Consider the following 27,065-nt stretch of genomic DNA (forward strand, 5'->3'; position numbering starts at 1 on the left):
AAAAAAATCCAAACCTACATGGCTCTGTGTGATAAAGTGATTTCCCCTTAAACCTAATAACTGGTTGGGCCACCCTTAGCAGCAACAACTGCAATCAAGCGTTTGTGATAACTTGCAATGAGTCTCTTACAGCGCTGTGTAGGAATTTTGATCCACTCATCTTTGCAGAATTGTTGTAATTCAGCCACATTGGAGGGTTTTCCAGCATGAAGCGCATTTTTAAGGTCATGCCACAGCATCTCAATAGGATTCAGGTCAGGACTTTGACTAGGCCACGCCAAAGTCTTCATTTTTGCAGATAATGGCTCTCACTGTGGTTCGCTGGAGTCCCAAAGCTTTAGAAATGGCTTTATAACCTTTTCCAGACTGATAGATCTCAATTCATCTCAGTTAAGTTATTAAGTTTTGTTTTCTCCCTTAATAATAAAAAGTTTAATTTAAAAACTGCATTTTGTGTTCGGTTGTGTTGTCATTGACTAATATTTTAAATTTGATTGATCTGGAAGATTTAAGTGTGACAAACATGCAAAAAAATGAGAAATCAGGACAGGACAACTATGAAAATATCCCATTTAAAAAGAATGAGTGCTACTTGGCAGAAATTCACTTTTCGCAGTCGGGTTTAGGGCCAATTAAACGCCATAAACGAGGGATTACTACATGTAACCTCAAATATCAGATATTACTTTTAGTGTGGGAACATGTGCTGCAGGGTATTAATGAGTGTGTAGCACAGAAAGGTTTAACAACTGTTTTAAAAGACACCAAAAACATGTTTGGATACGGTCATACAAGCATTGCTAAGCAACATATGAATGGATAATTATACACTTTTGCACAGTACTGCATATGCAACTTCCTACTATTACTTAATAACCCCCCCCCACACTGTTTTACTTTGCACTATAAATGTTATCCAAACTGCTCCTGTAGGAATGGAAAAAGCTTTGTTGAAAACTTGCTTTAATTCATTAGGTTTGAAGTTAGAACTGGATCCTTCAAGTTAACAAAACTTCAAGTTAAGCCCAAATTTATTCATGTCCTTGCCAACTTTTGAGTGAAAGGTAATTTTAGCTGGAAATGATGCAAGAAAACACCTGGAAAAACTGATTTTCTGGAGCATATTTGATGGCCTTATTCTTCTCACTCCTGTTTACTGTTTATTCTTAGTCTTTCCACATAACTGATGTTAGTTTAGCAGGTTTGAAAACATGTATCTGTTTTTCAAGCTGCTTTGTGGCCCCTGAAAACTTCCTTCTCCCAGGGGACGCCTGCCTCACACTCTGTTGGAAGGAAAAAAGTTTGTTATTTATTTATTTTTTTTTAACAAAGATGAATGTCTCCAATATAATGTCTTTCAGGCTTTTGCCATTTGTGTCATTTCCAGCTAAAAGACATTGTCACAACAAATAAAAATTCCCTTCCACTGGCCAGGTTGTGAATCATTTTTGGCTTAATTGTGCTGCATATTAAAAACTGTGTTAATTGGTATATTAAATACTCAATAACTGTGCCTTTCCCAGTTATTGAGTCTTCAGATGAATTCGGCAGCAGCGTGTCAGACATGTTGGCTCGGAGGATGCAGGAGTTGGAGCTACGCAGCCAGCTGGGCACCTCTCCCACCTGGATGTCCCTGTTTGAGGAGAACCACCCTAACAGCGCCGCTCACCCTCGCCCATGTACCTCTCGCCTGCCGAGCCACAGTCCTCTGAATCCTCACCGCCACTCCCGGAGCCCTGTGAGCCCCCAGCGAGGTCTTCTGTCCTCGGACGCCAGCCTGACGTCAGACAGCGACAGCCACTGCAGCACCAGTCCCTGCTCTCGCCACCATGGCTGGCCCGAACCCTCCCAGAACTTCTCCCTCTTGACGTCCTCCCCTTCTCGCCTGAGGCCTCGTACGCTGTCGCTGGATGCCAAACTCAGTACTTTACGAGGGAGGGGTTACGCAGGCGGTGGGGCCTTTCACTGCCCCTGCCAGCCTCCCGCCACATCTCGGTCACCGCTGTCACAGCGCAGCACGCAGACCACGCTGTCCTGCTCCAGCTCCACCTCCAGTAACAGCTCCAGCAACAGCGAGGGCGGACACAGCCCGGAGTCCTCTGAGTGCACCGCCTTCTCTCGGCCCTCGCCGGCTCGGCGAAGCCTCAGGAACCTCAGGGCCAGACTAGACCCCCGCAACTGGCTCCAAAGTCAGGTGTGACCTCCTGAGTGGGCTCATCCATAACCATGTGACCCAGTCTCATGAGATTGTCGGGAGAGTGGTTCATAAGGCTCCGCCCGTAAGGACAAACTGGAATGTTCTCTAAGACAAGACTGGTGCCAATCACTAGGACGCCCCAGTCCAAACACTTCAAATGGGAGGTACTCACCCACTTTGACAGAGTTCGCTGCTTGGGAGCACCCTTCTACCTTCACCTACATTCAACTGGAAGATCCTTTTTTGAACAGTTTGCCTTCCTGGCTTCCCATTCTTTGTGTCTCATCATCCATTTGCAGTACTTTTTGGACTAATTCATGTGTTTTCTAACAAAGCTCTTTTTTTGTATGCAACCAAGTCAAAGCATGTGATAGAATGCATTTAAAAGCTTATCTCTTTCCAAGACTGTGATGTCTATTTAATGATGATAATATTCTCACATGTATGATCTCCTACCCACCACGCTTAGTTCAGGCTTTTTTTGCATGACTTGCGTAAAAGAATTTGGTCTATTTAATTTAATTGCACACTTGGCCGGTCATTACTGTGATGCCTACACTTTGGTTATTTCCAGTAGTATGAGGATGAAAAGAAAAAGTATCATTACAAGTAAAGAAATATTTCAAAGTTTTAAAGAAATCAAGTTATAATTATACAAGAATCAAAAATAAAATAAAACATATTACAGGGAAAAAGTCACAATATTATAATGAAGTTTCAAATGTTTTAGACAAAGGTTAGTTTTCCAAGAACAACGTTGAATTTTTGTTCAATAATAACAAGATAAGACGATGAGGAAGAAAGTAAGGTCTCAGACTGTCCAAGATGGATATAACTGCAACAGTCTGAGACCAGCAGCATTTCAGGACCTTCCATATCCAGTACTTTATTCATCAGGTAATACCATTCAGCATTTGTAGTTTTTCCCACCTCCAAAATATTCAAATTTCTTTTTCCAAAATTGTGCATTTTTTCTCAGATTATTCCAACTTTATTCTCATAGAATTCCGATTTGTTTTGTTTTGAAAATGACTTTTTTCATGTCATTATTTTCAGTGTGGCCCTAATACTCCTTTGTAATTTAGAAACTTGAACGCACCCTTAATAAAGTACTGCATTAAACATTTAATAGGTCACCTTTTTTTAAATTTAATATGATTTATCATGTTCATTTTTTTCACCAGGAAAAATTTATTTCACTTTTGTCTGCACCATTTTGTTTAAAAGTCCAATTGAATTGAGTAAAAAGCCGTACTTCATTCTTGCAATGCGAACCATATATCTGCTGATTCATGAATGATAAGACATAAACATATCTGTAGTTCCCTGGTGGAACAACGTTCTGTAAGCGTCAGTGGTCGCCTGCAGAAAGTAAAATAGTTGGGTTGCGCTCATCTTGGACATTCATTTTTACTGTTACCATCCCAAATGCTTGCAAGCAGCATTTGTTACTGTACTTTATTTTTTTAAGGTCTAAATGTTGTTTCTTTTTTGTTAACACTATGATTATTTGCATCTATATTGTCTGATACTGTAGAATTATCATAAGCTATGACATCATCATCATCATCATCATAAATTGTGCTGACAGTGAGAACCGTGCAAGAGTTCACTGTACTGACAGGCTTTGAGTTCTGCATGTAAACCATCCGAGGAGACATGAGAAATGTGGGGATCAAAAATGAGTAATAATAATATTAATAAATGTTTTATTGATTTAACAAGGACTGACATCAGTTGTGTTGGTATTAAATATGCAATGCAGCCTCTGTTTATAGGTAAAAATATACATATATCAACAACTACCATACTACATTGTATTGTAATATTAATTATTCAGAATAACCAACAATAGGGATGAGCATAATCAATGAGTTTATTAAATCAGTGGTCCCCAACCCCCGGGCCGTGGGTCATTTGGTACCGGGCGGCACAGAAAGAAAAAATAATTTCCATTATTTCATTTTTGTTTTATTTTGAAAAGTGGACGGATTCTCTCTGTTACATCCGTCTCACTTGACGCATGTCCATTGTGCGTGTGCTAACTTTATCTCACGCCGCACAGATAGACTACTACTGTATTTTTACCATTTTTCTTTCAGCTCATATTTGGTCTCAAATGCTGATACTATGTGGGAATGCATAAAGGTAAGTTTTGATGACTTATTGAGTGCTAATGTGCACATTTGTCTCAAGTTAATTCATGCTAGCACGCTGCCTTTTAACACATACGTCAAACAGTGATGTAATAATCTCTCTGGGAGTGCACTACGTCTGTGCAACCACCAGGGGCGCTGTTGATTCCATCTCAACGTGTTTGCAACAACAATGCTGTACGTTCCAGAACATTACCACTATATTGTGGCATTGAAGAAAGAGATGCACTGACACTGAAACAGTTTGCACTGAAAACGATTCCAGTCTTCCGATTTCCCCTTTTTGTCCATCTTTTTTCCAGTGATGGTGCTTTTATTTTTTAATTGTATGTTTTCCCCTGCTTGCTACGCCTCTACACTGTCATTAAGTTAAGTTCAAACAAGACAACTGACTATGAAACGACGAAGGTGAAATTGAAAAATGTCATTGGAAAAAATAAAATCACCGCAAACGATTTTTTAAAGTCTGAATTAACTAAGCAGGGAAGCCCAGAATTCTCTCTCCCGGGTCACTTCGTCCAGCTCCTCCTGAACACCTCCACAGGAAGGCGTCCGGGAAGCATCCTGACCAGACACCTACCACCTTATCTGGCTCCTCTCGATGCGGAGGAGCAGCGGTTCTACTCAGAGCTTCTCCCGGATGACAGTGCTTCTCACCTTATCTCTAAGGGAGAGCCCAGCCAGCCATACTCATTTCGGCCGCTTGTACCCGCAATCTTGTGGTTTCGGTCACTACCCAAAGCTCATGACCATAGGTGAGGGTAGGAACGTAGTTCGACCGGTAAATTGAGAGCTTTGCCTTTCGGCTCAGCTCCCTCTTAACCACAAAGGACCAATGCAGAGTCCGCACCACTGCAGACGCCGCACCAATCCGCCTGTTGATCTCACGTTCCATCCTTCCCTCACTCGTGAACAAGACCAAGGTAAATGTCACCTGGAAAATAAGCACTGTCACTGAAAAAAGATGGATATACAGGGGAAATGTGAAGACAGACATTTAAAAAAACCAAACATTTTATTCAGATGTTTTTTTTTACTTTATAATGCAGTTTATTTTTCAATGGAACATTTTTCAGATACTCGTTTCAACATCACTTGACATCTTTTTCTAACCATGTTTTTTTCAATTTCCCTCCCAGACCTTTACTTTGAAAATGCCAGGACACAGCCATTAAGTGGAAATTCAAGGAAAGAAAACTAAATGTGAAAACCAGGAATATGAATTTGAAAAAAGATGGACAAAAATGTAAAAAGACAATATTTTATTTAGATATTTTTTACATTATAATGTATTGTAATTTTCAATAACTTTTTCAGAGCCATTACAGTGTTCCCTCACTCTATCACGGTTCACCTTTTGTGGATTCGCTAAATTTTTTAGTGCTTTTTTTTTTTTTATTATAGTGTCGTCACAGGCCGAGCCTGGCCTTTTAAGAAGAACTGCATTGTGGGAAGTTGAGTGTCGCTTTCTTCTCCCTTTCTCTCTGCACAGCCCATTGTTTTCTGCGCCCTGATTGGCTGTAGACCACTGTCAATCAATCACTCTCCTGCCATGTCTCCTGTGCCATCTAGCTTGCTTGCAAATGAATCTTTCGAAGGAGGAGTACTGCAGCAATTTATTTTAACAAGGATACAAAAACGCTACAGTGCAGCGGAACGGCGCTAGGATGAAAAATACACGAGTGACTTAATCATTTCTTGTGTCCGACCTGTAGCTTGATCATTACAATTCAAACGAAGGTTGGAACTTTTTAAAGTGTTTAAACAAATGTGCAAAGTTGGCTACTTCGCGGATTTCGCTTATTGCGGGCTACTTTGGGAACCCATCCCCCGCGATAAACAAGGGAACACTGTACTTGTTTCAATATCAATACATCTTTTTCTACAATGCCAACCTTTTTTTTTCAATGCCAAAATTGAATGGCAGTGGTCTGGCTCCAGAGCATAGCATAGCATTACATTTGTAAAACCACGATTCGTCAATAAATTCACAGTTAATTGCACACAGTCAATCAAGGAGTCACACTCCCATCGCTGACCCCAACCCCTGTAACTCACTGCAGCGTATCGTATCAATGCATACTTTTAGTTGCAAAAGCCTCTCGCGTGAGCACATGACGGACGGTAACTGCATGCATTCTTGTGCTTCTCTTTGTCGTCTGGCGACAAACCCCACAGGAGTCTGTGTCTGATGATGTGAAGATGAAAAGAATATAAAACGTGTCTCAAAGCAGGCAGGCAGGCAGGATGCAGGCTTTATTGTCAATGTTGGACTAGCCTTAATAGTGCAAAGCACTGTTCCAAACATGGGAGGTAGTAGAGTCCTGCAGTAGTACACCTGCAGTATGCATAGAGACATACAGTACTATGGACATATCGACTCTGCTTTAATACCTCAGTGCTGTGTTGTATCACACTTGTGCTATGTATATGTGTGTGTGTGTGTGTATATATATATATATATATATATATATATATATATATATATATATAAAACATACATCAAGTTATAGTAATACAATCACATTGATCAGTGATTTATATATATAGGCTTTATATAACGCTGCTTATGATGTAATCCTATGGGAACATATACAGAAAGTTTGGCAATAATAGGACTGTTTTCATGTCACTTACAGTTAAATACAGGCTTCTTTTATTGTTGCATTTTGTGCTTCGTCCTCCGGCAGCTCCAGCAAGCTATCAGCATGCACTCCTTGGGTGGGAAGCCCTCAACGCCACCCCGGCCACGGTGCTCCACGCCCAAGTGGAGAACTTGGCCGGGCAGGTGCCCGCTCTGTTGATGTACTGGGTGGCGATGCGGTGGAGGCGTTTGGCACCGAAGGTATGGTAGTGTCCTGGCAGGACTTGGTCCACCTGGTCATTGCATTATTTGATTTAGGTTATTCAAAAAATAATATATAATGATGTTACTATTATATGCACTAAGGACCGGCGGCTATTGGGTTGTTTTTTTATTATTATTTAAACATGCTTGTAGTTAGACAAGGGTTTCCATGTCTGTCTGTCGAATTTATTTCATATCATTGGCAGACATTTGATTTTTTTTTATCTGTGAAAGGTGCTATATAAATAAAAATGGATGTACGCATTTGGAGCGGATGGCACCGTGACCAAAAACATCTTTAAATGATGTACAATGAAAATAATGGCACATTTTATTAGAAGAGCACTTTTCAGAGTCACAATTGTTATATCGGATGGCACTAGATTGTGCAGACAGTCACAATGTCCTACCTGCTCGCTGTCCACCAGCCCCACCAGACGCTCGCAGCTGCTGATGTAGTCGCTGACGTGGCTGTACGGCAGCCAGTCGATCATGGCGCCGTCGTACACTACGTCTCCGCTGAACAGCAGCTTGTTGTCGCGGTCATGGAGACAGATGCTGCCCCTGGAGTGACCCGGCATGTGAAGCACCGTCAGCTGTCTGTCGCCCAGGTTGATGACGTCACCTGCACAGGAGACATACACAAGATGAGTCAGGTGTGTGTGATGTTGGGTGTACTGATTTACCGATCCAGCGTGATGATAACGAGGGTTTAAGTCAGGTATGAATGGTGAGTCATGAATGGTGGAATGGTCCACCTGCACTGCAGCATTGTGACACAGCACAGTGTATCGTGCACAAATAAAGCAGGGACACAAAAGGAAGTGTCAACATGGAACCCCCTTGATGAATGACCTCTATTGTGTAGGCTTCTGTCACCTGTACACACACCATTCTTCACATGGCCTTCACTGGAATCATATTTATTTTGTGTATGGGAGTGAGCTGGGGTAAGCTCCAGTTTTATGAGGACAAGCGGTATAGAAAATGGATGGGAGTCTGTAATTGGGTGTACCCCGCTTCTAGCCCAAAGTCAGCTGGGATAGACTCCAACTCCCCTGTACAATAACGAGGACAAAGATTAAAGAAAATAGATGGATGGATGGATGGGAGTCTGTGGTTAACTGGCAACCACCCAGGGTGTACCCTGATCGGCTGGGATAGGCTCAAGCTCACAAGCGGTTTAAGAAAATGGATGGATGGATTGTGATTGCGTTTAGCATTTGTGCAAAAAGCAATAATAAGTGGATACCCAGCCTTCTAATGCACTCTACACCCATTTCCAGATAATAGCACTGCAATCGACCGCCGGTGAGTGAGATCTATTTTACGACCTAGTCTTTTGATTACGTATCCTACCTTCCTGCAGGATATGTGTGGGCTGCACAGCCTTCACTTTGTAGTGCCTGGCCCTCCATCCAGGACTGGGAGCTTCGGCTATCTCCCTGTCACTCAGCCAGGTGACGGTCTCGTAGTTGTCCCCGTTAGCCAGAGCCTCCACCTCAGCGCTGTGGACGCCCACCTGTTGGAACTGATGCAGGCCTCCAGAATGGTCGAAGTGGGCGTGGGTGGCGATGGCCAACAGCGGGTTCTTCCTCTGCGGGTCTTTGCCTAGCAAACCCGTAGCGTCGATATAGTCCGGTAGGCTCCTCAAGCCTAGTCCTGTATCGATCACAACGTCCTGGTGGGAGCCGCGGAGCAGCCATATATTAGCCCGGTTCTGCGACTGATAGAAACGCTCCTGGATCCAGAAGAGTCCGTCTCCGAGCGACTTGTGAGCGTACCAGTCGGCTGCAGACATGCCAGCTCATGCACGGTGAGATGAGGGTGCTGAAAGAGCTGACTGGTAGAGGTGAAGCACACCGCCTGCTAGTTTAGCTAGATGGTATGTTTTCATTGATGTTAACGCTCTGGACGCTGACACACCCTTGTAGGAGGAGAGCACTGTGATTGGACGAAAATGCGGAAAACGAAAATCCACAGTTTCGCGGCTATTGGCTGAAAATAAACCACACCTCTCGTGACGTCATAAAAAGGGAAAGGGAGTGGAACCAGTGTCAGCATGCTGACTCTACTTGCATTTGTCCACGTTGCCTGTGTAAGAAAAGATTTACACTTATACATGGACTTTAACCGTGAGTGTGTTTAATTTAAAACGTTTGTAAACGCGTGTGACAACTGGTAGACCAGATCATGTGGATGTTCATGACACGCTACCTCAAAGTAAAGTCTTATATATGAGGTTGGACTGCTGTAAAGTAGTAGAGTGTACATGCTCGCCTCTATGCATCATTTTTGACGGATTTAACATTCACATTTGTGAGTATGATCATGTATACTCACTATTTATACTATACTATACTATCTACTGTATATGTTGCATCATTTCAGGGCAGTACAATATGCTGCAAGATGTCAACATGTGTCTTGATGCAGTGTGTGTGTGTGTGTGTGTGTTGCAGGTACAGAAGAGGTGAGCAGCAATCATGGCAGGTAAGGGACGTGGAGTGGCTGCTTTCACCTTCAACATTGAAGCTCTGGGCATCGGCAGAGGCAGCATGCCAGAAGCCAGGGTGGGGCCCAGTCCACTCTTTCCAGTAAGTCCACCACACGCGCACAACATCACATCAATCTTTCGCTGCTGAATCTGGATTTAAAAAAAAAAACCTGTGACTGATTGATTAAAGTACAGTATGTCTAAACATTGACAACTTAATGGAAATACAAATAATCGGTTCCATGGTCAAATTGTCAGCATACAAGTGTAACAATGAGTTAACCACTGCCGTTATTAAGAGCTTTTCTGCCTGTCACTCACAAACACCAATGACCTGGAAAGTTATCAGAGGGGTTGATGATTTTGCTCGATGAAGCACTGTCCAGCAGCTAAGAAATATGATATCCTTTTTATTGCAATATACGTTTTTTGCCTTCGAAAATATTTTTCCAAAAATGGGTCTTGAAAAAGAGGGAGCCATCTTAGGTTCGGGTAATGAGAGTATTTTATTGAACAGGGGAGGGTAGTGTTTTGTGTGAGCTTTCTTCTTCCAGGTCACAGACTTCAAGCCTGTGCCACTGAAGGTGGGTGAGGATGAGGACTACATGCTGGCCCTCAAACAGGAGATGAGGGGAACCATGCGGCGGATGCCATACAACATCGAGTTCCACTCCAATAAGGCAGGTGAGGAGTGCATTTGATACCTCAGACGAGATAAATGACGACTGTGGGGTAAGATGATGCAGCACTTTGGAAGTGATACATGCCGAATAAGAATAGCAGTAGGCCTTTCTTCTTGACTTTTATTTGTTCTGTTGTACAATATATTCCAGTCATAGTAAGGTTTGTACATTGGATTTTTGTGCTAGACTCGTTTACACCTTAAGGTTAGGTTAGTACAAAGTTTCCGTACACTCATCATGGGCGTTAATGTTCTTCAGAAATGGGTCTTATTAGGCCTGTCACGATAACACATTTTGCTGGTCGATAATTGTGGTAAAAATTATCGTTGATAATCGATATTATCGGTATTGTTTGAGACCATTTTTCATGAATTATAGTCGAGAGGGGAAATTCACGTTTGAGCCACTAGATGGTACTCAAGTATACTTTAGTGTACTTGCGTGAGCCATATTAGCCTGACACAGAAGTTGCCTGTATGTATGTTGTTGGCCGAGTTGCATGCTGTTGACAGTAAAAGGCCGTGTTCTTAATGTTTCACGGAAACATCACAATTATGCCATAAAATTAATGCCATATAACCGTATTGAATGGTTACATTTCCTTTACAATGTAGCAAACTTTGGAGTGGCCTAGTCGAAGTCCTGACCTGAATACTATTGAGATGCTGTGGCATGACCTTAAAAAGGCGCTTCATGCTGGAAAACCCTCCAATGTGGCTGAATGACAACAATTCTGCAAAGATCAGTGGGTCAAAATTGAGTCCCAAAGCTGTAGAAATGGATTTATAACCTTTTCCAGACCGATGGATCTCGTTTAATCTCAGTTATGTTTTAATGGGGGGAAATCACTTTTTCACACATGGCCATCTAGGTTTGGATTTGTTTTCTCCCTTAATAATAACAAGTTTCATTTAAGAACTGCATTTTGTGTTCGGTTGTGTTGTCATTGAGTAATATTTAAATTTGTTTGATGATCTGAAACATTTAAGTGTGACAAACAGGAAGGGGGCAACATTTTTCACACCACTGTATACACTATAGTTCAGCCTGTCAGTATAATTTTGACCATGTGTAAATGAGAGAAAATCCAAAAATAAATTCAAACTTGTACACCCAATTGTTCTCTTTAAAAACCATTGCAGATGCATGTTGTATAATCATTGTACCCTAGAAAAAGAATGACTCAAATAAATAATGAAGGGCCCCAAATGTAATAAGTCTTTCATGCCCATGGTGAGTATGTCAACGGGACTGTAAATGTGGTATGTGCTGGGAAAAGGAGAATAAAGTATTGTCTTGTTTATTTGAAACAGATGTCGAGAAATACACCGAGAGATACTTGAAGCAAAAGCAGATGGATGATGAGGAATGGACACCAGGTAGTTAAAAACAACAACAAAAACATTACAGTGGAACCCCAGTTAGCATGTTTTTCGGTTAACGTCGAAAATGTATGCCAAAATTTTGCCTCAGTTTGCGTACATTTTCCGGTTAGTGTACAATATGGTGTGTGTCTTGTCATGTTATTAATAACTGCGTTCTTAATGTATTTTTATCAGAAAACCTTCTGTTAGCGTCCGTCACGTGCTAACGAAATTGCAACCGGAAGTCAGCTATGTCGCCTGTCTGAGATGTGTGATCAGTGGTCGACTCTCAAAAATGTTAACACAAAACACATTTTTTGTAGTTTTACATGCATAAAACTATTCTAAATGCATATAAATGATGAATGAAATGGATAAATGAACATTAAAGGTTACTTTTACCTTCACTGAAGACGTGACTATTCCCAAAGACATGTTGTAGCAGCGAGATTAACCTTCCTCTTCAACACCACCTGCCTGTTTTGCCATGAGTTATTTCTTCAATAGTGTTTCTTGGCCACAATGCAGGCAATTGCAACTTTCTTGGTTCCATTTAGTGTTATTGAAGTGAGGAACGCTGTTGAATACTGAAACTATATAACAATTAACATTTTTGCCTTTCTGGAAGAGATTAATTGGATTTTTACATTATTTCTGGGAATGATTTACATTGCCGTCCATTTTGGTTAGAGTCAGACCTTCTGGAACGAAGTAAAGACACTAACCAAGGTTCCATTGTATTGTACTATGAAAACTGAGAATATCAATAATGTATATGCTTTATATTTTAAGACTGGAATGTCTTCCCAAAAGAACTGATGCCACAAAAGAAGAAAACCAGAGTGAAAGCAGGTATTTTAAACTGGCCACATTATTATTATACTTGGATTAAGCTAGATTTCTATTTTGTTAAATGGCTGGAAATAACACAGGAATGCGGGAAAACACTATGAATTTGTGTTAAAACGTATTGGTGAGGAAATACAATATTCAAAGTATCCTGGTAACATCACATAATATACAACATTCTAATCAACTGTACCTTTACAACACTGGATATGCATATCCATATTAGATCGCTTAGATCATTAAATTATAGACATATAGACCATATACGAAGTTAAGTATTTTTTTTTCCACTTGCCTGTCATTTCAAGTTAAAAGATGCCCAGTTGCCACATATAAAATGTACTCTGACTCAAAATTTGGTGAGGTTAAGAATAATTTGATACTAACTAGGCAAATCCAACAGGCCTGAAAAAGAAGAAACCAGTGAAGATATCCAACACAGATGCAGAAGAAGTGTTGACTAAATTGAATGTAAGTTGATCAGGTTCACTTGTTTTTTTTTTTTGTGGCACGCTTTTAATGTTGTCAATTCATCAGGAGCTGGAGAAGAAAGACGACGGTGACAAGTCAGACGAAGACAAACCAAAGAAGACAGGAAATGAAGAGGAGGAGGAGGAGGAAATTGAAGGCGAGGAATACGAGGAAGAGGAAGTTGAAGAGGTTTGATATGATTTCCAAATATGTCATAATCAAAAAGGACTACCAGAGGTTATATTATTTCAAGTATTTTCACTTTTTAGGACAATGACTACATTGAAAGCTACTTTGACAATGGTGAAGACTTTGCAGCAGGCAGTGATGACAACATGGATGGAGAAGCAACATACTGACTCTTAACCTCAACGACTTCAATGTGCTTTCATTATATATTAGGTTGGACTGCTGTCAAAATGAGTGATTTTTGTTTATACTGTAAAAAAAAAAAAGCTTTATTTAAAGAGCTGTGTAAATAAGAAATGCCAAACTGTATGCATGCTGGCAATATTTGAAAATAGATTTGTTTATTCTCCAGCCTGTAAGAACATTTCCACAGGTTGAAAGGCACATACTGTCATCAGAAAATATTTTTCCACAATCTACACAAGTGAAGTAAAAGGGCTTTACACAGAACACAAAACCTCTCATAATTGCATCATTGGGGGAATGCTGTACAATTTTCCACTGAGCCTAATATTGTTTTTAAGTGACATTTTCTCTATTTCAAAAGAAAGCACATCAATAATTGGTAACTTCCATATACAATGGCACAATAGTCTGGAAGTATTATTTCTAAATGAAAACAATGAACATGATTTCTCCTACAAATAACCATGTAATATGCAATATGGACCAAATACAGTACAAAATTACTTTAAACCCAAATGCATAATTTAACTGTTCAAAATGGAAATGAACTGTCCATATTTGTGGAAAATTGCATGTGGCTTCAAAGGCAGCAGCAGCATGAATGACAGTCCATTTGCAAGGTCCTCTTGGTTTAAATTAATAGAAATATATAAATGTTTGTTCCCACTAAAGTGACTTTCCCTCAAGATTGCATTATTTTTAATATGTCATTAAAAACTAGTCGTTACACAGTATTGTGCCACTACAGTTGCTATGTCTTTTCATGTTTGGCATTGTCCACTCTGAGGCCTTGTGAGGGTTCATGAGCTACGTCTCCAGCTTGTTGTGGGGAGCCAGCTCCTGCATGACTGTCGTCTATAGGAATGTCACCATGGAGATGTGCGGGAGGCATGTCCCGCAGGCCCTCTGTGGGCGTGTTGTGATGAGTGCCCTCAGTTTTCACGAGGACTTCATAGTACAGCAGATAAAACACAGGCGTGACGATGCCGACCACCAGCATGATGACCACAGCCGTCCACCACCTCATGCCCCAGTCCGCTCCGTAATAAGGGTCCTTTTTCTCCACTGGTTTGTACTCTCCTTTTCCCAGCAAGGGCTGACTCTGCTGGAGCGTTAAAGAGGACACAACTTCGTTGAGGCTGCTCCTCGATGGACCGGTGGATTTGACTAGTCGCTCGATGTCCTTGTCCTTCTCCATGAGGAAGCCTTCCACGCTGTCTGTGGAAGAGGAGGAGTCTGTGGAGGACTCCACAGGGAGGGAGGTGATGGGCGAGATATGGGTCAGGCGGTGGGTTTCGGAAGGGGAGGCCGATTTGAGAGGTCCAGTGTTGTGAGTTTCTGTCAAGACGCTGAAGCGTTTGACGGGAATTTTTACAGATCTCAGGCCAAAGAAGTCTTGCTCTGTCAGGAGGTTGTTTGCACGCTTTAAATCTGCCACCTAAGAAACACAGGAGTACGCAAGTTAATAGTGCGATGCCTGCTTTATTAAATGTACAGTAGAACTGCGATGGACAAATGCCCCTTGAGTGGGACAATTATTTTTAAAATCTCTCTTCTGAAGAGTCTGAACCACTGTCATACATTATACCTTGTGCGACTACAGCATATTTTGTGGAAGTTCTTTGCTTTTTCATTGGCTTCATTGTTTTGCTACCAAAAAAGCACTAGTACCTTTACATGCATTATACAAACTAGAGATCCACCGATATGGGTTTTTCAGGACCGTTACCAATTATTAGTAGTTAAGGAGGCTGATAGCCATTTGCAGAGTAGGTGTAAATATTGGCATAAAAATATTTACGAACACTTAACTTTGTTTAACTGCCTAAAGCATGTTTATTTAACCAAACAAATAGGAAAATAGCTCCAGAAGAGTTATGGAGTTCCTAGACTCAGAAGCATCTCTTAGGACTTGAATAAAAACTTAAATAGCTCCCTGAAATGTTTCCACAGTAAATAAAGTAACATTTATATATAACTTCTTTGTTTTAACTTCAAATATGACAAAAATCACAGGGAGTTAACAAGCTCAGCAGAAACCCTTTTAAAGTTAAATAAAAACGTACAGTATATAATAGCTCCCTGAGTTTTTCAGCGTTCATCTTAGCGTACTTCCCTGCAACAAAACAAGACTGAATTGAATTTCTTACTCTCTCTCTCACAATCACACACACACAGACTGTTTCCACATTGATATTACCAACAGCATTGTTTGAAGTCATTCACAGACATATCTGGAGGTACTACGAGCTAGCAAAGCTGCCGCTTGTGTTTACTCTGCTCTGAACGTTACGTAATTGTAGTAGCCGTGAGCTGTAGAGTTTTGCATGTGACTTTCACACAAACACGCTATTACATACATCCTCCCCATTGCTAATACATAGTCTGCTGAGCCTTTAGAGCCAGACTGGCGAACTCATGTTATGGTAAGCTAACCAGCCTCCACCTTGGCGTGCTTCCCTCCAATAAAACAAGTGAATTGAGTTGTTTTACGTGCTCTCTCTCTCTCTCTCAATCACACACATGCTTCCATGGACTGTTTGACTGTCGACATTATCCGCAGCCCTTCTTTCAAGTAATTCACAGACATGTCGGGAGGTACTACGAGCTAGCAGAGCTGCTGCTAATGTTTACTCCGCTCTTACGTTATTCTGCTGCTCACTTCTGGAGACAGAATTCGCAGCCGGCCAAAATAACCCAGTTTTAAATTGATTTCTTGATATCAGCCTGTCGGATTTAAATAACGGTCAATACTGATATACGTCAAAATTCCAAATGTCGACCCCACTAATATTGACCACTAATAGAAACCAAATTATTGCATGAACTGGTGTAAAACTAGCTATTAAATACACATGTAAACCCCTTAATTAGATTGTGTTTGGCTTTTTAAAAGTCAGATTAACCTACCTACATTATGCGATTGGAAACCAGTTCTCTCCCTTGCATGTCCGTGGTACTGAAGGGGAGCCGGTGTTCTGGGTGCACGCCAGTCTCCATGGCGGGATGTAACCCCAAATTAATTGTGGCCAAGTGGGTCATGATTGTGTAGAAATTGCTAAATGCTCGCTGTATGCACATTCCTTGTAGCTAATATGTGGCTAAGCTAATATGTGCCCATTTTCAGTGGATGTAGCTGTAACTAAATTGTTGCCAGATCATTCATGAATGTGGAGAAAAACACAGCTATGTCTACGGTTAGTGGCTATTAAAGACAACGTATAGTACATATGAATGGAGGAAGTTGAACGCTCGTACTTTGTGATGTAAAAACAGTAGCAATCACACCGCGTTGACCTGTGTTGTTTCTGTCTAAATTGCCAGCCATCCAGGTCAAGATGCTCGTCATAAATTAAATAGAGAGCAACAGTTGTGTCTGGCAGGTAATTGTTTTGCATAATCACTTCAAGGAAAACATACTCTCATGTCAGTCTTTCTCATGCATACTTGCAGCCGCTGGCAGCCAAAATGTGCTACCAGGTCTCTGGAAACAAGCCAAAAACAACAGGGAACTTTGGAATTTGCAAGCAACTTTACAAAAAAAAGGACACAAAAAAGCCCAAAGTCACTTATAAAGTTGCTGAGCACAAGGCTTTGTTTATATGCGGTGTAAGAGGTAAACCGGAAAAAACAAACCTTTACCCGCACTGAAAGAAACATAAGCGCCTAGCGTTTTGGGAGGCACACAACTATAGCACAGTGATAGCAAAGCCAAAGTGTGATTATGACCAGAAAATAGACTTATTACGACATAGAAAAAGGGGTACACGTCTTTGTCCTGGCTATGCCCAAGTCCACAATACAGTAGGCTGTCAGTAGCTTCTGTCACACATATCATGCAAGATTGCTGCATCAGAGTGATAATTGTAGAACTAAAACTTATTTATCTGTACTTTTCACACAAAACCCAGCAAGGTGGGATGTTGCCAGGTCTGTGTGCACCTTCTGCAACGTGGGACGTTGTGCCATGTCTGTGCGCTTTCTCGCCATGCCGCAATCAGATAATTACATGCGTGACTACATCAGCGGCCAGTGACAAAAGCTTTCAAATCTCTCACCATGGACATCGCTTTCCGCTATTCCCTTTCACACGGGTCACGGGCAGCCTCTGATGCTACCAAAGCATCTGGCAAATTGCCAGGTTGACTTTGACTCCCCCAATTCTATGTTACTGTACACAAAACAGCACGACAGGAAAACACGACCTAAGAACGAAGTGTACATATTTCGGCATATTTATTTGCCATTCTTCGTGGCCTCGCATGGCCATTGGGAATGTTAAAGTGTTACTTATGATTACCTGTAAAGTTACTGAAGGTTGTATGTTGGTGACAGAGGCAGATGATTTCCATGGCTATTTCCAATGTTAAAAGCACAGTAAACGGGACCTTCTTCCACATTTGGTCTCAGTGAGTGAACACTTACCGAGCAATGGTACTGCAAGGCGATGCTGTTCAGAGTGTCTCCCTCCTGGATATCTCTAGTCAGGTAGACAATGTCGTCCACCCTCTCCCTGGATGTGCTCCTTCTGTTCCTTTCTCTGCTACGCGGCCGCAGCTCACAGCTTTCCCCATCCTCCTCGGACAGTTCATTCTCTGAATTATTGCTCCCAAAACGGTAGGCATGACCACCATTGGAAGCTTGAACTATGGTGGCTGCTTGGAACCCGTAGTGCTGGCCTCGACCAGTCATTTTCACTGTACTGAGGCAGGGAGATGAATAACAAGTTACATGACGGAACATCACATGGTTACATTTGCACAATTCACCATGTCTGAAAGGGAGTAGGAAGAAGCAGAGCTTATAATTAATCCTCAGGGTTTCCACTACACTAACTGATCGTGGCACAGCACCTGTATTTAATGACAAATGAGCACACTGAGCGGAGATGTGCTTTGGGAATAAAGTACAATTTAAATGTTGGCAGTCACATAAAACACAAATAGCTCACCTCTCCTTTCTTTTAGTCAAAGTAGCTTTAATAGTGCTGGAAGTTGGATACACCTGTGCTATCATAACCCTGGACTTGTGTTATTTTCAACAAAAAATATTATTGAAAAATTCATTTCCCGTGTATTCCTATTACTCTAAAACAGGCATCAAATTAAATTTAAGTTTGTGTCAAATAATAGTAAGTGTACCTTTTTTGTACTAGTCATGGATGCCGGTTTGCGACCAGCATGTGGACTTAGCAGGGCTTAACTCCAAACGTGGTCAAGTTACACTAACATAAACTAATAACTTTATTTTTAAATGCTTTAGAAAATATGCATCTTTCTCAGCGAAATACATTTATTCAGACAGCGGCCACGCTGCTGTCCGTAAATCGGTAACGTATGACAGTAAAGTAAACACCAATACCAGTTAAAAGAAGGTGGCTAGTCATTGTTGTGGCCACTATTAAAAGGTTAGCCTCGGGTGGAAGCGTCTCCTCGTCAACCACTGGCCACGATTTGAGCTCGGTGCTATTCAACTTGTAGGTGAAAATATCCTTGTTATCTTGACTGTAACAATGTGTACACTGTGTGTAATGTACTCATCAACTGCATCATTTCCATGAGCCTTATTATCTTTACAAGATGTAAGAAAAACAACCGGAGACAATTAGTTAAACGAACATGCCTAATGTAAATGCTATTTAACGCATGTACGTATACGCAAATTATGCAGACAGGAAAAGTTGTGCATTCTAAATATGTACTTCTTGTATGAATTGAGGGTAGTTAAAGTTGGGTTAGTAAAACCTTCATCAAAGGTTCCCCATTCAGCTAAATTGGCAAACTAAAGCACATCAGCTCAGACTATGCTAACGCTATGTAGCGTCTACTGTGTTTTATGGCTGCTGCACAGTTCGATCGGTATAGTTTATTGTGGCATGTTTACAAAAATCAACAACTCTTCTTACCGGAATAAGAGAACACCGATCAGCTAGTTATCCTCAATAACACCCATAACGATGTAGGGTGATAATCAACCTCGGTGTCACCTTTGCGTCGTTGTGTAGCATTACCTCGACACATGCTAGCTAGCTGGCTACAAGTGCTGAGCTGCTACCGCTCACGCCACGTCAACACAAATGTGACGTCATGACGTTGGCCGCGTCTGAGTGCGTCGCACCAAGTAGAGTTGGCGCTGTCTTGTCGAACTCAAAGAGCGGGATTTTGCAAACGTAAACCTAGGAGATGAACATAAACATTAGCTCGGTTTATGCTAGGAACATTATTAGTTTTCATTAGCATTGTTAAATATGCGTTACACTATACTTCGTCATGTAATTTTACTGTATTTAAAGTGGGACATGGTCACAAATGGCACGTCAAGGGACAAATAAATGTTATACTATCTCGTCACCTGGGTTAGGACAACTATGGCGACAGTTTGCTTTCTTCCGTGCTTTTTAACATTTCCACAAATGTAAGCGGAATTAATTGAGCAATGACGAGTCCTGTGCTACCCTTTCGGCTCACACGGTGGCGCCGTCGGCCGCCAAAGAGAACCCCCCTTTTCGGAGACAAAGTGGGGATTAACAACGCAGTCTCATTAGCTTCAGCCACTGCGCAACAGCTAGCTAATCTTTCCACCAGGTCAGCGTGCGTGTGCGTGTGCTTATGAATGTGCACAGCCATTGTGGTTCTCAAATGGCCCGCATAGAGAGAGAGAGAGAGAGAGCGGAGCGAGCGAGAGGGAGAGAGAGAGAGAGAGAGAGAGGGCAAGCCTGGGGCCGATCCGCTACTTTTTTTTCTGACCGGCTAGGGTCCCGTTAGTTAGTTGGATGGAATACGCGCTCCAGCTCATGTTGTTACCTCGGATCCAACTACTGCCCCGTCTGAAGGAAGAGCCGACTTTTAAACACCATCAGAGGGGAGAAGGAGCATCATCCATGTTATCCTCAAACTCAAGGATATCACAGTAATTTCTCTTGGACTTGGACTGGGCAGGCAAGGTGTAAAGGTAAAATGGCATTGTGTTGTATTTCTTTCTAATATAAAAAAAGTTGTGATAATAATACCAATAACAATAATAACTATTATTATTATAAAACGAACATATATAATAGCTATTACTATTATTACTATATTTTTAAAATAGCCAGGGATGGTTACCGTAAACAAATGTCTCCTCATCAATTAAGCCAGACAGCTCAAGCAGACGTAACACTATAAGAAAACGATTATAAATGACACGGTGCTAATTTTCTTTCTCACCCTGCCCTCCTCGCTAATAAAACTGAAAAGCCTAAATATTGATTCAGGGCGATCACCAAATGAATGGCCGGCTAGCCCATTGACGACAGAGACAAACGCTTCCATGGTTACATGCAGGATCTCCAGTGTGATTGCTACTCTTTGTGTGGGCATTTTCTCGCCCACGGAAATCAAACAAGGATCCACACACAAGGGGAGAGAGCTTGGAGGGGGACACTCATAAAAAAAGTCCCCCCTTGACCAATTTATAGGACTGCTATAAGTAATCTTGGCACACTTGTGAAGTGAATTATCCCATTTGGATGCGGTCTGCAATATTTTACACCTTTATCAAGGCGCATGATTTACACCAGTTGAGTAATTGCACGTGTCCAGAACGTGTAATTGTTGTGACATGATGTCATCTTCTCTCACAAATCTCTTTTGTTGCCTCCTCAGTGGAGTCTCAGCACAGTTTAATCCCATCTTGCACCGGGGAGGAAGGGAGGGAGCAGCTTCTGTACCCATTCAGCACTTACACCTGCTTCTCACTCCACCGCCTTGGTACAAAATGAAGCATCACAGCCTTTGTTTCCCAAAAAGAAGCAGCTAAACCTGACATGAAATTTGCACACTTTGATTAATACTAGTGTCCATGATCTCACGTCGGTCCATTCTTGTTGATGTACAACCCCTGAGATCCTCTCAGGCGTTTGTTTGTCACTGTTTATGTCATTGCCTGGCAGGGGTCAGCCCTCAGTGGCCTGTGTGAGGGCCCGAATGTGATTCACGGGGAGGAAACTGTTTTACTGCCTGCTTTCTCCCTCCTTCTGTCTCAGCCTCCTAATGGGCAAGTGACACAAAAGGGGGACAGTGCCGTAAACGGGGGCTGCTCATTGATGAGAGGGCCTGAAGGGTTGCATATAGGAGACAGGGTGAGATTAATGATTACCGGAGAGAGGGAAAGAGGGATAGCATTCCCAGTGTGTGGCGATAGAGGGGAATGAACACAAAGCTTTAGATGCTTTTCGACACCTTGTGTCTGTCCAGTGGGAATCGTTTTTGTAATGAATGACGTTTCAATGAATGGGAACTATTTGGATTATGCCACTGTGTTTTTCCTCACTGGACATTGAAACACAAGTGGTTTGCCATTGTTTGTCACACCTTGAAAGCAACACTTCCAGGTGTATACATGCGCTATTTGGACGAGAACACTGCCACTCAATAAATGTCAAGTTTTACAATAGCAACAGATTTATATGAGAGTGTATTTTAAAGGCTCATTAGAGAAATAGATGCTACAACACAGCTGCATTAATGCAAAGTGATGTGTGTACAGTATAATGTAGTTCTCTCAGTGTGTGTCTCAGTGCTCTTCATTTAAAAAACAAGTGCACAGAACATTTTTTTGCTGTTGTTGTGCTATTGTTTTCAATCTAACTGTCAGTTATGAAGAACGCACTGGGGGTATTGAGCTCATGCCAATTGCACAAAGTCAACCAAGTGAATCACTACCCACCAATGACTGTACCTTTAAATATAGGTTCATAAATGTATACACTGCACCCTTAATAGTTAAATGTCTCAGTTTTACCTCGACTACACTCCACTGGGAGCTATCAGCATGTGCCCACTTGTTTTGGTGGAATGGGCAGGCATGTTGGTTTACTTTCAATCCTTCAAACCAAAACCACCGATTTTTGCAAAAGAAGGCTGACTGATTCATATTCACAAGCACTTTAGATGTACCGTCTACTGTATTTGTGTTCTTAATGTGTTGGAAAGACCAAAAATTAGACAAAGTTTCAAGCCCATTATTTGAGGCAGTGCTGAAAAAGCAATCTTTCATTGGTTGCTAAACAGTCTCTGAACACGACATTATCAGCATGCTTAATAATTGGCATTGGTTATTGGGGGAAAAAAAATTTCATGTGATTATAAGGACTAATGCAAGTATAAGGACTGCTTTGTCAATGTGGTCAACTGCAAGCTGAAGTCAAGTTTGAAGTTATCAATATTGGCACATGGGCTGCTTCTTGGACATCTGCCCCTCTGTCCATGGTTGTATAAAACTGTCTTGACTTGCAGCATTGATATATTACATTCAATTCCTTATGACTCTCAAGGAAGTTAAAAACCCACCTCCCACCCTACGACGTCGCCATACATCACCACGGCTTCAATATGACTAGTGTATACATCGTTAACATTCATGCCCCAGGTATCTATGTTCATTCATGGATTGATCCACCTAGTCCTAAAACAGAACTTGTATGCATCAGTGAGACTGGGCATGTCATGAAAAGATAGTTCTGGAGATACTTGTTTAAAATGTATGCAGATTCAAAAGAACCCAGAGATTCTGATTTTTGTCAAAAGCCAGTCATCAGATTTATACTTGTGGTGATAGCCAAAATACATAAAAGACAAGCTATACAGATGCTGTGCCACTCTGACAAAACTTTAGTGTTTCTAAATTAACGTCAATCCGATCATGAGTTCTCGAAACCCTAAAAAAAAGTTTCTTTCAGATTGACTGACCAGGCACAGACACAATCTCAATTAGTATTAAATCTTATGTAATGAGATCTTGATGCCATGTTTCCATAAATCCCATAATCGTTTGTGCTTCCTGACAGGAGACAAGTTTTAGTGGTTGCTGACCTTGGAGCAGAAGGATAGGGAAGTGGTAGACCCTAAAACATGGCCAACAATCCTGAGGTCTTTTTGGTGGTCCCGCCCAAACTCAGTTGGTTCCTGTAGTACGATGGTTACTGCTGTAAACCCACATCTCCCATCCCTTCACTGTCAATGCAGAAAAGTGAACAAGCAGGCATACACATACAGGTTATACACATACAACAAACTGCTGTATCCTCTTATATACAGTATTATATAGTATCTGGACGTGGTGCATGGGCTTCACTGTCTTAACTCTGTACACCTAAAACATCTGGATATAACAGGGGCTCCCTACTATTTGGCTGCTGTTGGGTTCGACACTATGTATTTAGTAGGATGTAGTAAAAGCCATTTAAGTAATGCCCATCCATTCATCCATTTTCTTCATGGGTTTCCTCCGTGACCAGATTTAAGTAATGCGCTTTAAAATTTTAGAAAATATTATGTTTGTGTTGCACAAAATAGCCCTTTCAGTGTGGCGTGTTTGCACTTTTTTTGCAGTGTGTCACTGCAGGGGGGATGCACACACCCCGGGCCGCTTTTGCATCTCTGATGTTCCTCATTGTTCTGCATTAGGTCTTGGCAGAGGAATTTCAAAAGTTGATGAAGGTGCTTGAACACACTGGTTTTATATGTCTCGAATAAATGCATTCATCCACTCTTTTTCTCTTAATGCCTGTCATTGCAGATTTTAGCTTTATGATTTAAACACCTACCAGTCCGGGGTGTACCCCGCCTCTCACCCGAAGTAAGCTGGGATAGGCTGCAGTATACTTGCGATCCTAGTGAGGATAAGCGGCACAGGAGATGGATGGATTTAAACACCTTATCATAACAAACATTGCACTCATCCATCTACATGTATGTGAAGCACTGCAGGGGTGCAGGATGAGAATAGAATGCTTTGGATTTAATAGATGGCATGGCCAATGAGGCAAGATAATTAGGCTGTACTGTATTGCCCTGAAAGTTGCAATGCCGCAATGAAACGCTTCACCTCAAACAGACCATCCTTTTTTCCGTACAGACAAAAAATGTGTTGGTGGTCCCACTTGGTAACAAGGTGTATAGCTCAAGCATATAATCAAGCATTTGTATAGTAAAAGGTCTCCTTTCAAATGAATGCCTTACTTTGTTGACCGCTCTTTGAGGAAATACTACAGTCCCATGGTTGAGTGATTGATTGGACCAGAGTCCTTGAGGCAGGTTACTAACTGAGATTAAATAAACAACATTGTTCTTTTATAATCAATATCTAAGGGAACGACCAGCCTCGGTGCTACCATCTGGCACTCTGGAGTTCTTGAATGGGGCTCCTCGACACCTACTGTACTGGGAATGTGTGTGCAGCCGTGTCCTTGTTTACAATTGAGAGGAGAAAAAAGACCATTCTGAATAGCATGGTTTTGATTCTTCTGGAGTGGAAGTCTGCTTGCCAAAAGTTGTAGAAACAAAAGAAAAGAGAACTGTGGCCATGTTAGTAATGCTTACAAAACCTCAAAAGTAGCACGAAAGAACAAAAAGCGTGCTACTTAAAATTGTGCGCTGTTCAATGAAACGTGAAGTCCTGCTTCTTCTCAATGAAAATACAGCCTCTGTTCTGCGTGGTCTCTCTCTTTTGAGAGGTCTTTTGAAATGCAATTAGCATTTCATCCAGGCCCAAGCGGTTACATGCAATGAAGTAATACCCATTTCAAATTGACCCTTTGGTTTGCAAGACTGTGGAGAGCACAACCTTGATTAATCCCCTCAAAGTTTCTTTCTGTCTGCCGCGATCACCATGTGTCATACAAGCTAACCATTCAGCGTATGTGCAAAAAATGTTTTATACGCCTTGGTTCCTCCTCGATTGGAACCACTTTCCCTATTATACATCCCGTCCTACTCGCTGTTGCTTTAGTAGGAGAAAACATTCTTGCTTTTATTTAGAGGCATGTGAGATGCACTTAGTGGAACTTAAGAGCAGCGTTCCACAGCTGCATGAACAATACCTCAGGAAAACTCTCCCCTCTGTTTTTTCTTTCACAGTAAAATGCACATTTGATTGACATACTCTTGCCCCTGGAGGAGAGAAAGGCCAGTGTGAAGTATCCTCTGACAATAGCCTGGGTGCTGACCTCATGCATTTTTGTTCTTTAGCAGCATATCCATTCAAGCTTTTGGCATAATTTGAGTGTGATTCATCGCACATTGCCATCGTTATTTCCTCCTGCTTTTTTGCTGGACTAATGGTAGGCTGTCAATTTTTCCCCCCTTAAAAATAAACACAAGTTTTTTTTACAGGGGTACAAGTCTCTAAAATAAGACCAATGGGTAATGTGAAACATTTGGCAGATTTGACGATTTAGCTCTAATTGTTTCTTAAGTCTTTTAATTCCTCCTCTATATGGTGAGAACATCGACTGATCTAAAAATACCAGAGAGGAAAAACTACATCCAAAGTGCAATTATGGGCTTGTGAGTTGACCTGCTATGCAAGCCGTGGCCACGCCGTCTGTGGGTGGTTTCTGGGGTAAGACTCGACACACACTGGGGTGATAGCGTATATGTGCAGCTTAAACGTAAAACAACTCAATAAACAGAGCGGAGGAGACTTTGGAGTTTTAAGACAAGAACTGGAAAACACAGTTTAAGATTTAGAGTTCAGATTTTTCAGGTATATTTTTGATTTAGATGACTTAGATTTCATTGAAGTCTCATATAATTAGCAGAGGTCTGGTGTGACTTGTTCTTTAGCTTTTATCCCCGTTTGGCAGTTGAGTACGTTTTGTGTGTGTTTGCCCGTCCAATGTAACCAGAAACCGTTTGGCAAGGGCGTCTCAGGACCAGGGCAGCCTCATTGCTAAGAAGACGCACGGGAAAGCCCTTCATTAAGACTCTACAGACTAATGTCAAACACACCCTCTCCCAGAAGGGAAGCATGAGTATCGCTTTCCACTTTTAAAACCTTCAGTAGTAAAATAGTGGGAAATAAGTACGAGAAAGGAAAACTCCACAAACTGATTATAGTCACAACACATTTTCAATGAGAAGTCTGGAATACTTTGAAAGATAAAAAGTGGAATGGTGACTCTTGCCACCAAACACACACAGGGCAAGTACTGAGCAGAGAATCATGTGGTGTCACACTTAACTACAGTCATCCACAAAGTCCAAGGCTTACTTTGAATAATTGATGCAGAAGATTACGACACACTAGCCACTGTCAGGCGAAACCCAAGAGGCATCCTCGCCGTGCTGCCCAGCAACCAGACACCTCCTCAGCATGTCTGACTGGGGTATCTAATAGATCAGTGTGTACAAGGGATCCAATGCAACAGTCTTGACCCTGCTGGGCTGATGGGTGACTTAGGTCAAGCCACCCCAGGCTGAATTATCAGCATGTTTGCGTACTGTGCTTATCAGAGTTGAGCCTGCTGAGCCTGCTGAAAAGACCTATCCATCAAATCCATCCATTTTCTGTATAGCTACAGTCTATCCCAGCAGGAGGCAAGGTTACCCTGGACTGATTGCCACCCAGTCACTGATTAGGAACAAAGCATTCACATTAGACCTGTCACAATAACAAATTTTGCTGGTCGATAATTGTGCTACAAATCATGGTTGATAATCGATTTTATCTGTAACATTTTTTAGACCATTTTTTCATTAATTGTCATGAGAGGTGTACAACACATTTGAACCGCTAGATGGTACACGAGTATAGTGTGTGAGAGAGCTTGACGCAGAAGTTGCCTGTTCGTATGTTTTTGCAAT

The 27,065-nt window shown here is 41.6% G+C and overlaps 5 protein-coding genes across 22 annotated transcripts in view; 3 read left to right on the top strand and 2 right to left on the bottom strand.

The window, feature by feature from the left end:
- Positions 1-3,892, top strand: part of rtkna (rhotekin a) — an 81,432-nt gene extending 77,540 nt beyond the window's left edge. For 3 of the 5 annotated variants that reach the window (XM_054772759.1, XM_054772760.1, XM_054772761.1), the window contains exon 11: positions 1,524-3,890. In XM_054772759.1, the coding sequence (XP_054628734.1) occupies positions 1,524-2,200 (677 nt within the window). In that variant the 3' untranslated portion in view covers positions 2,201-3,890. Of the gene's footprint in view, positions 1-1,523 lie in introns of all 5 variants that reach the window. The other 2 variants (XM_054772758.1, XM_054772762.1) reach the window with 2 other exon arrangements.
- Positions 3,893-4,180: 288 nt separating this feature from the next.
- On the top strand, positions 4,181-14,132 carry polr3g (polymerase (RNA) III (DNA directed) polypeptide G). Of its 6 annotated transcripts, XM_054772766.1 has the most exons (10): positions 4,181-4,345; positions 7,044-7,198; positions 7,630-7,857; positions 9,664-9,798; positions 10,253-10,382; positions 11,695-11,760; positions 12,538-12,597; positions 12,998-13,065; positions 13,132-13,254; positions 13,335-14,132. In XM_054772766.1, exons 4-10 carry the CDS (start codon positions 9,688-9,690, stop codon positions 13,422-13,424), a joined length of 648 nt encoding a protein of 215 aa, XP_054628741.1. In that variant the 5' UTR covers positions 4,181-4,345; positions 7,044-7,198; positions 7,630-7,857; positions 9,664-9,687; the 3' UTR covers positions 13,425-14,132. The 6 variants fall into 6 exon arrangements, with proteins under 6 accessions (XP_054628741.1, XP_054628743.1, XP_054628747.1 ...); XM_054772768.1 differs by lacking the exon at positions 4,181-4,345 and having other exon boundaries at positions 7,030-7,198; XM_054772772.1 differs by lacking the exons at positions 4,181-4,345; positions 7,044-7,198; positions 7,630-7,857 and adding an exon at positions 8,408-8,512.
- Positions 5,601-9,133, bottom strand: mblac2 (metallo-beta-lactamase domain containing 2). Its single transcript, XM_054772765.1, has 3 exons — positions 8,561-9,133; positions 7,612-7,826; positions 5,601-7,230 (listed from the first exon to the last, which is right to left on the bottom strand). The coding sequence occupies exons 1-3, from the start codon at positions 9,000-9,002 to the stop codon at positions 7,057-7,059; spliced, it is 831 nt and encodes a 276-aa protein (XP_054628740.1). The 5' UTR covers positions 9,003-9,133; the 3' UTR covers positions 5,601-7,056.
- lysmd3 (LysM, putative peptidoglycan-binding, domain containing 3) lies at positions 13,441-19,501 on the bottom strand. Of its 2 annotated transcripts, XM_054772763.1 has the most exons (3): positions 19,346-19,501; positions 17,866-18,142; positions 13,449-14,878 (listed from the first exon to the last, which is right to left on the bottom strand). In XM_054772763.1, exons 2-3 carry the CDS (start codon positions 18,130-18,132, stop codon positions 14,192-14,194), a joined length of 954 nt encoding a protein of 317 aa, XP_054628738.1. In that variant the 5' UTR covers positions 18,133-18,142; positions 19,346-19,501; the 3' UTR covers positions 13,449-14,191. The 2 variants fall into 2 exon arrangements, with proteins under 2 accessions (XP_054628739.1, XP_054628738.1); XM_054772764.1 differs by lacking the exon at positions 19,346-19,501 and having other exon boundaries at positions 13,441-14,878; positions 17,866-18,140.
- A 438-nt stretch (positions 19,502-19,939) lies between these two features.
- adgrv1 (adhesion G protein-coupled receptor V1) overlaps positions 19,940-27,065 on the top strand; it is a 100,649-nt gene continuing 93,523 nt past the window's right edge. For 6 of the 8 annotated variants that reach the window (XR_008570027.1, XM_054773172.1, XM_054773173.1 and 3 more), the window contains exon 1: positions 19,941-20,391. The gene's annotated coding sequence lies outside the window, so the exon portion shown is untranslated. Of the gene's footprint in view, positions 20,392-27,065 lie in introns of all 8 variants that reach the window. The other 2 variants (XR_008570029.1, XR_008570030.1) reach the window with 1 other exon arrangement.

This window comes from Dunckerocampus dactyliophorus, chromosome 4 (assembly GCF_027744805.1).
Source record: "Dunckerocampus dactyliophorus isolate RoL2022-P2 chromosome 4, RoL_Ddac_1.1, whole genome shotgun sequence".
Lineage (NCBI taxonomy): Eukaryota > Metazoa > Chordata > Actinopteri > Syngnathiformes > Syngnathidae > Dunckerocampus > Dunckerocampus dactyliophorus.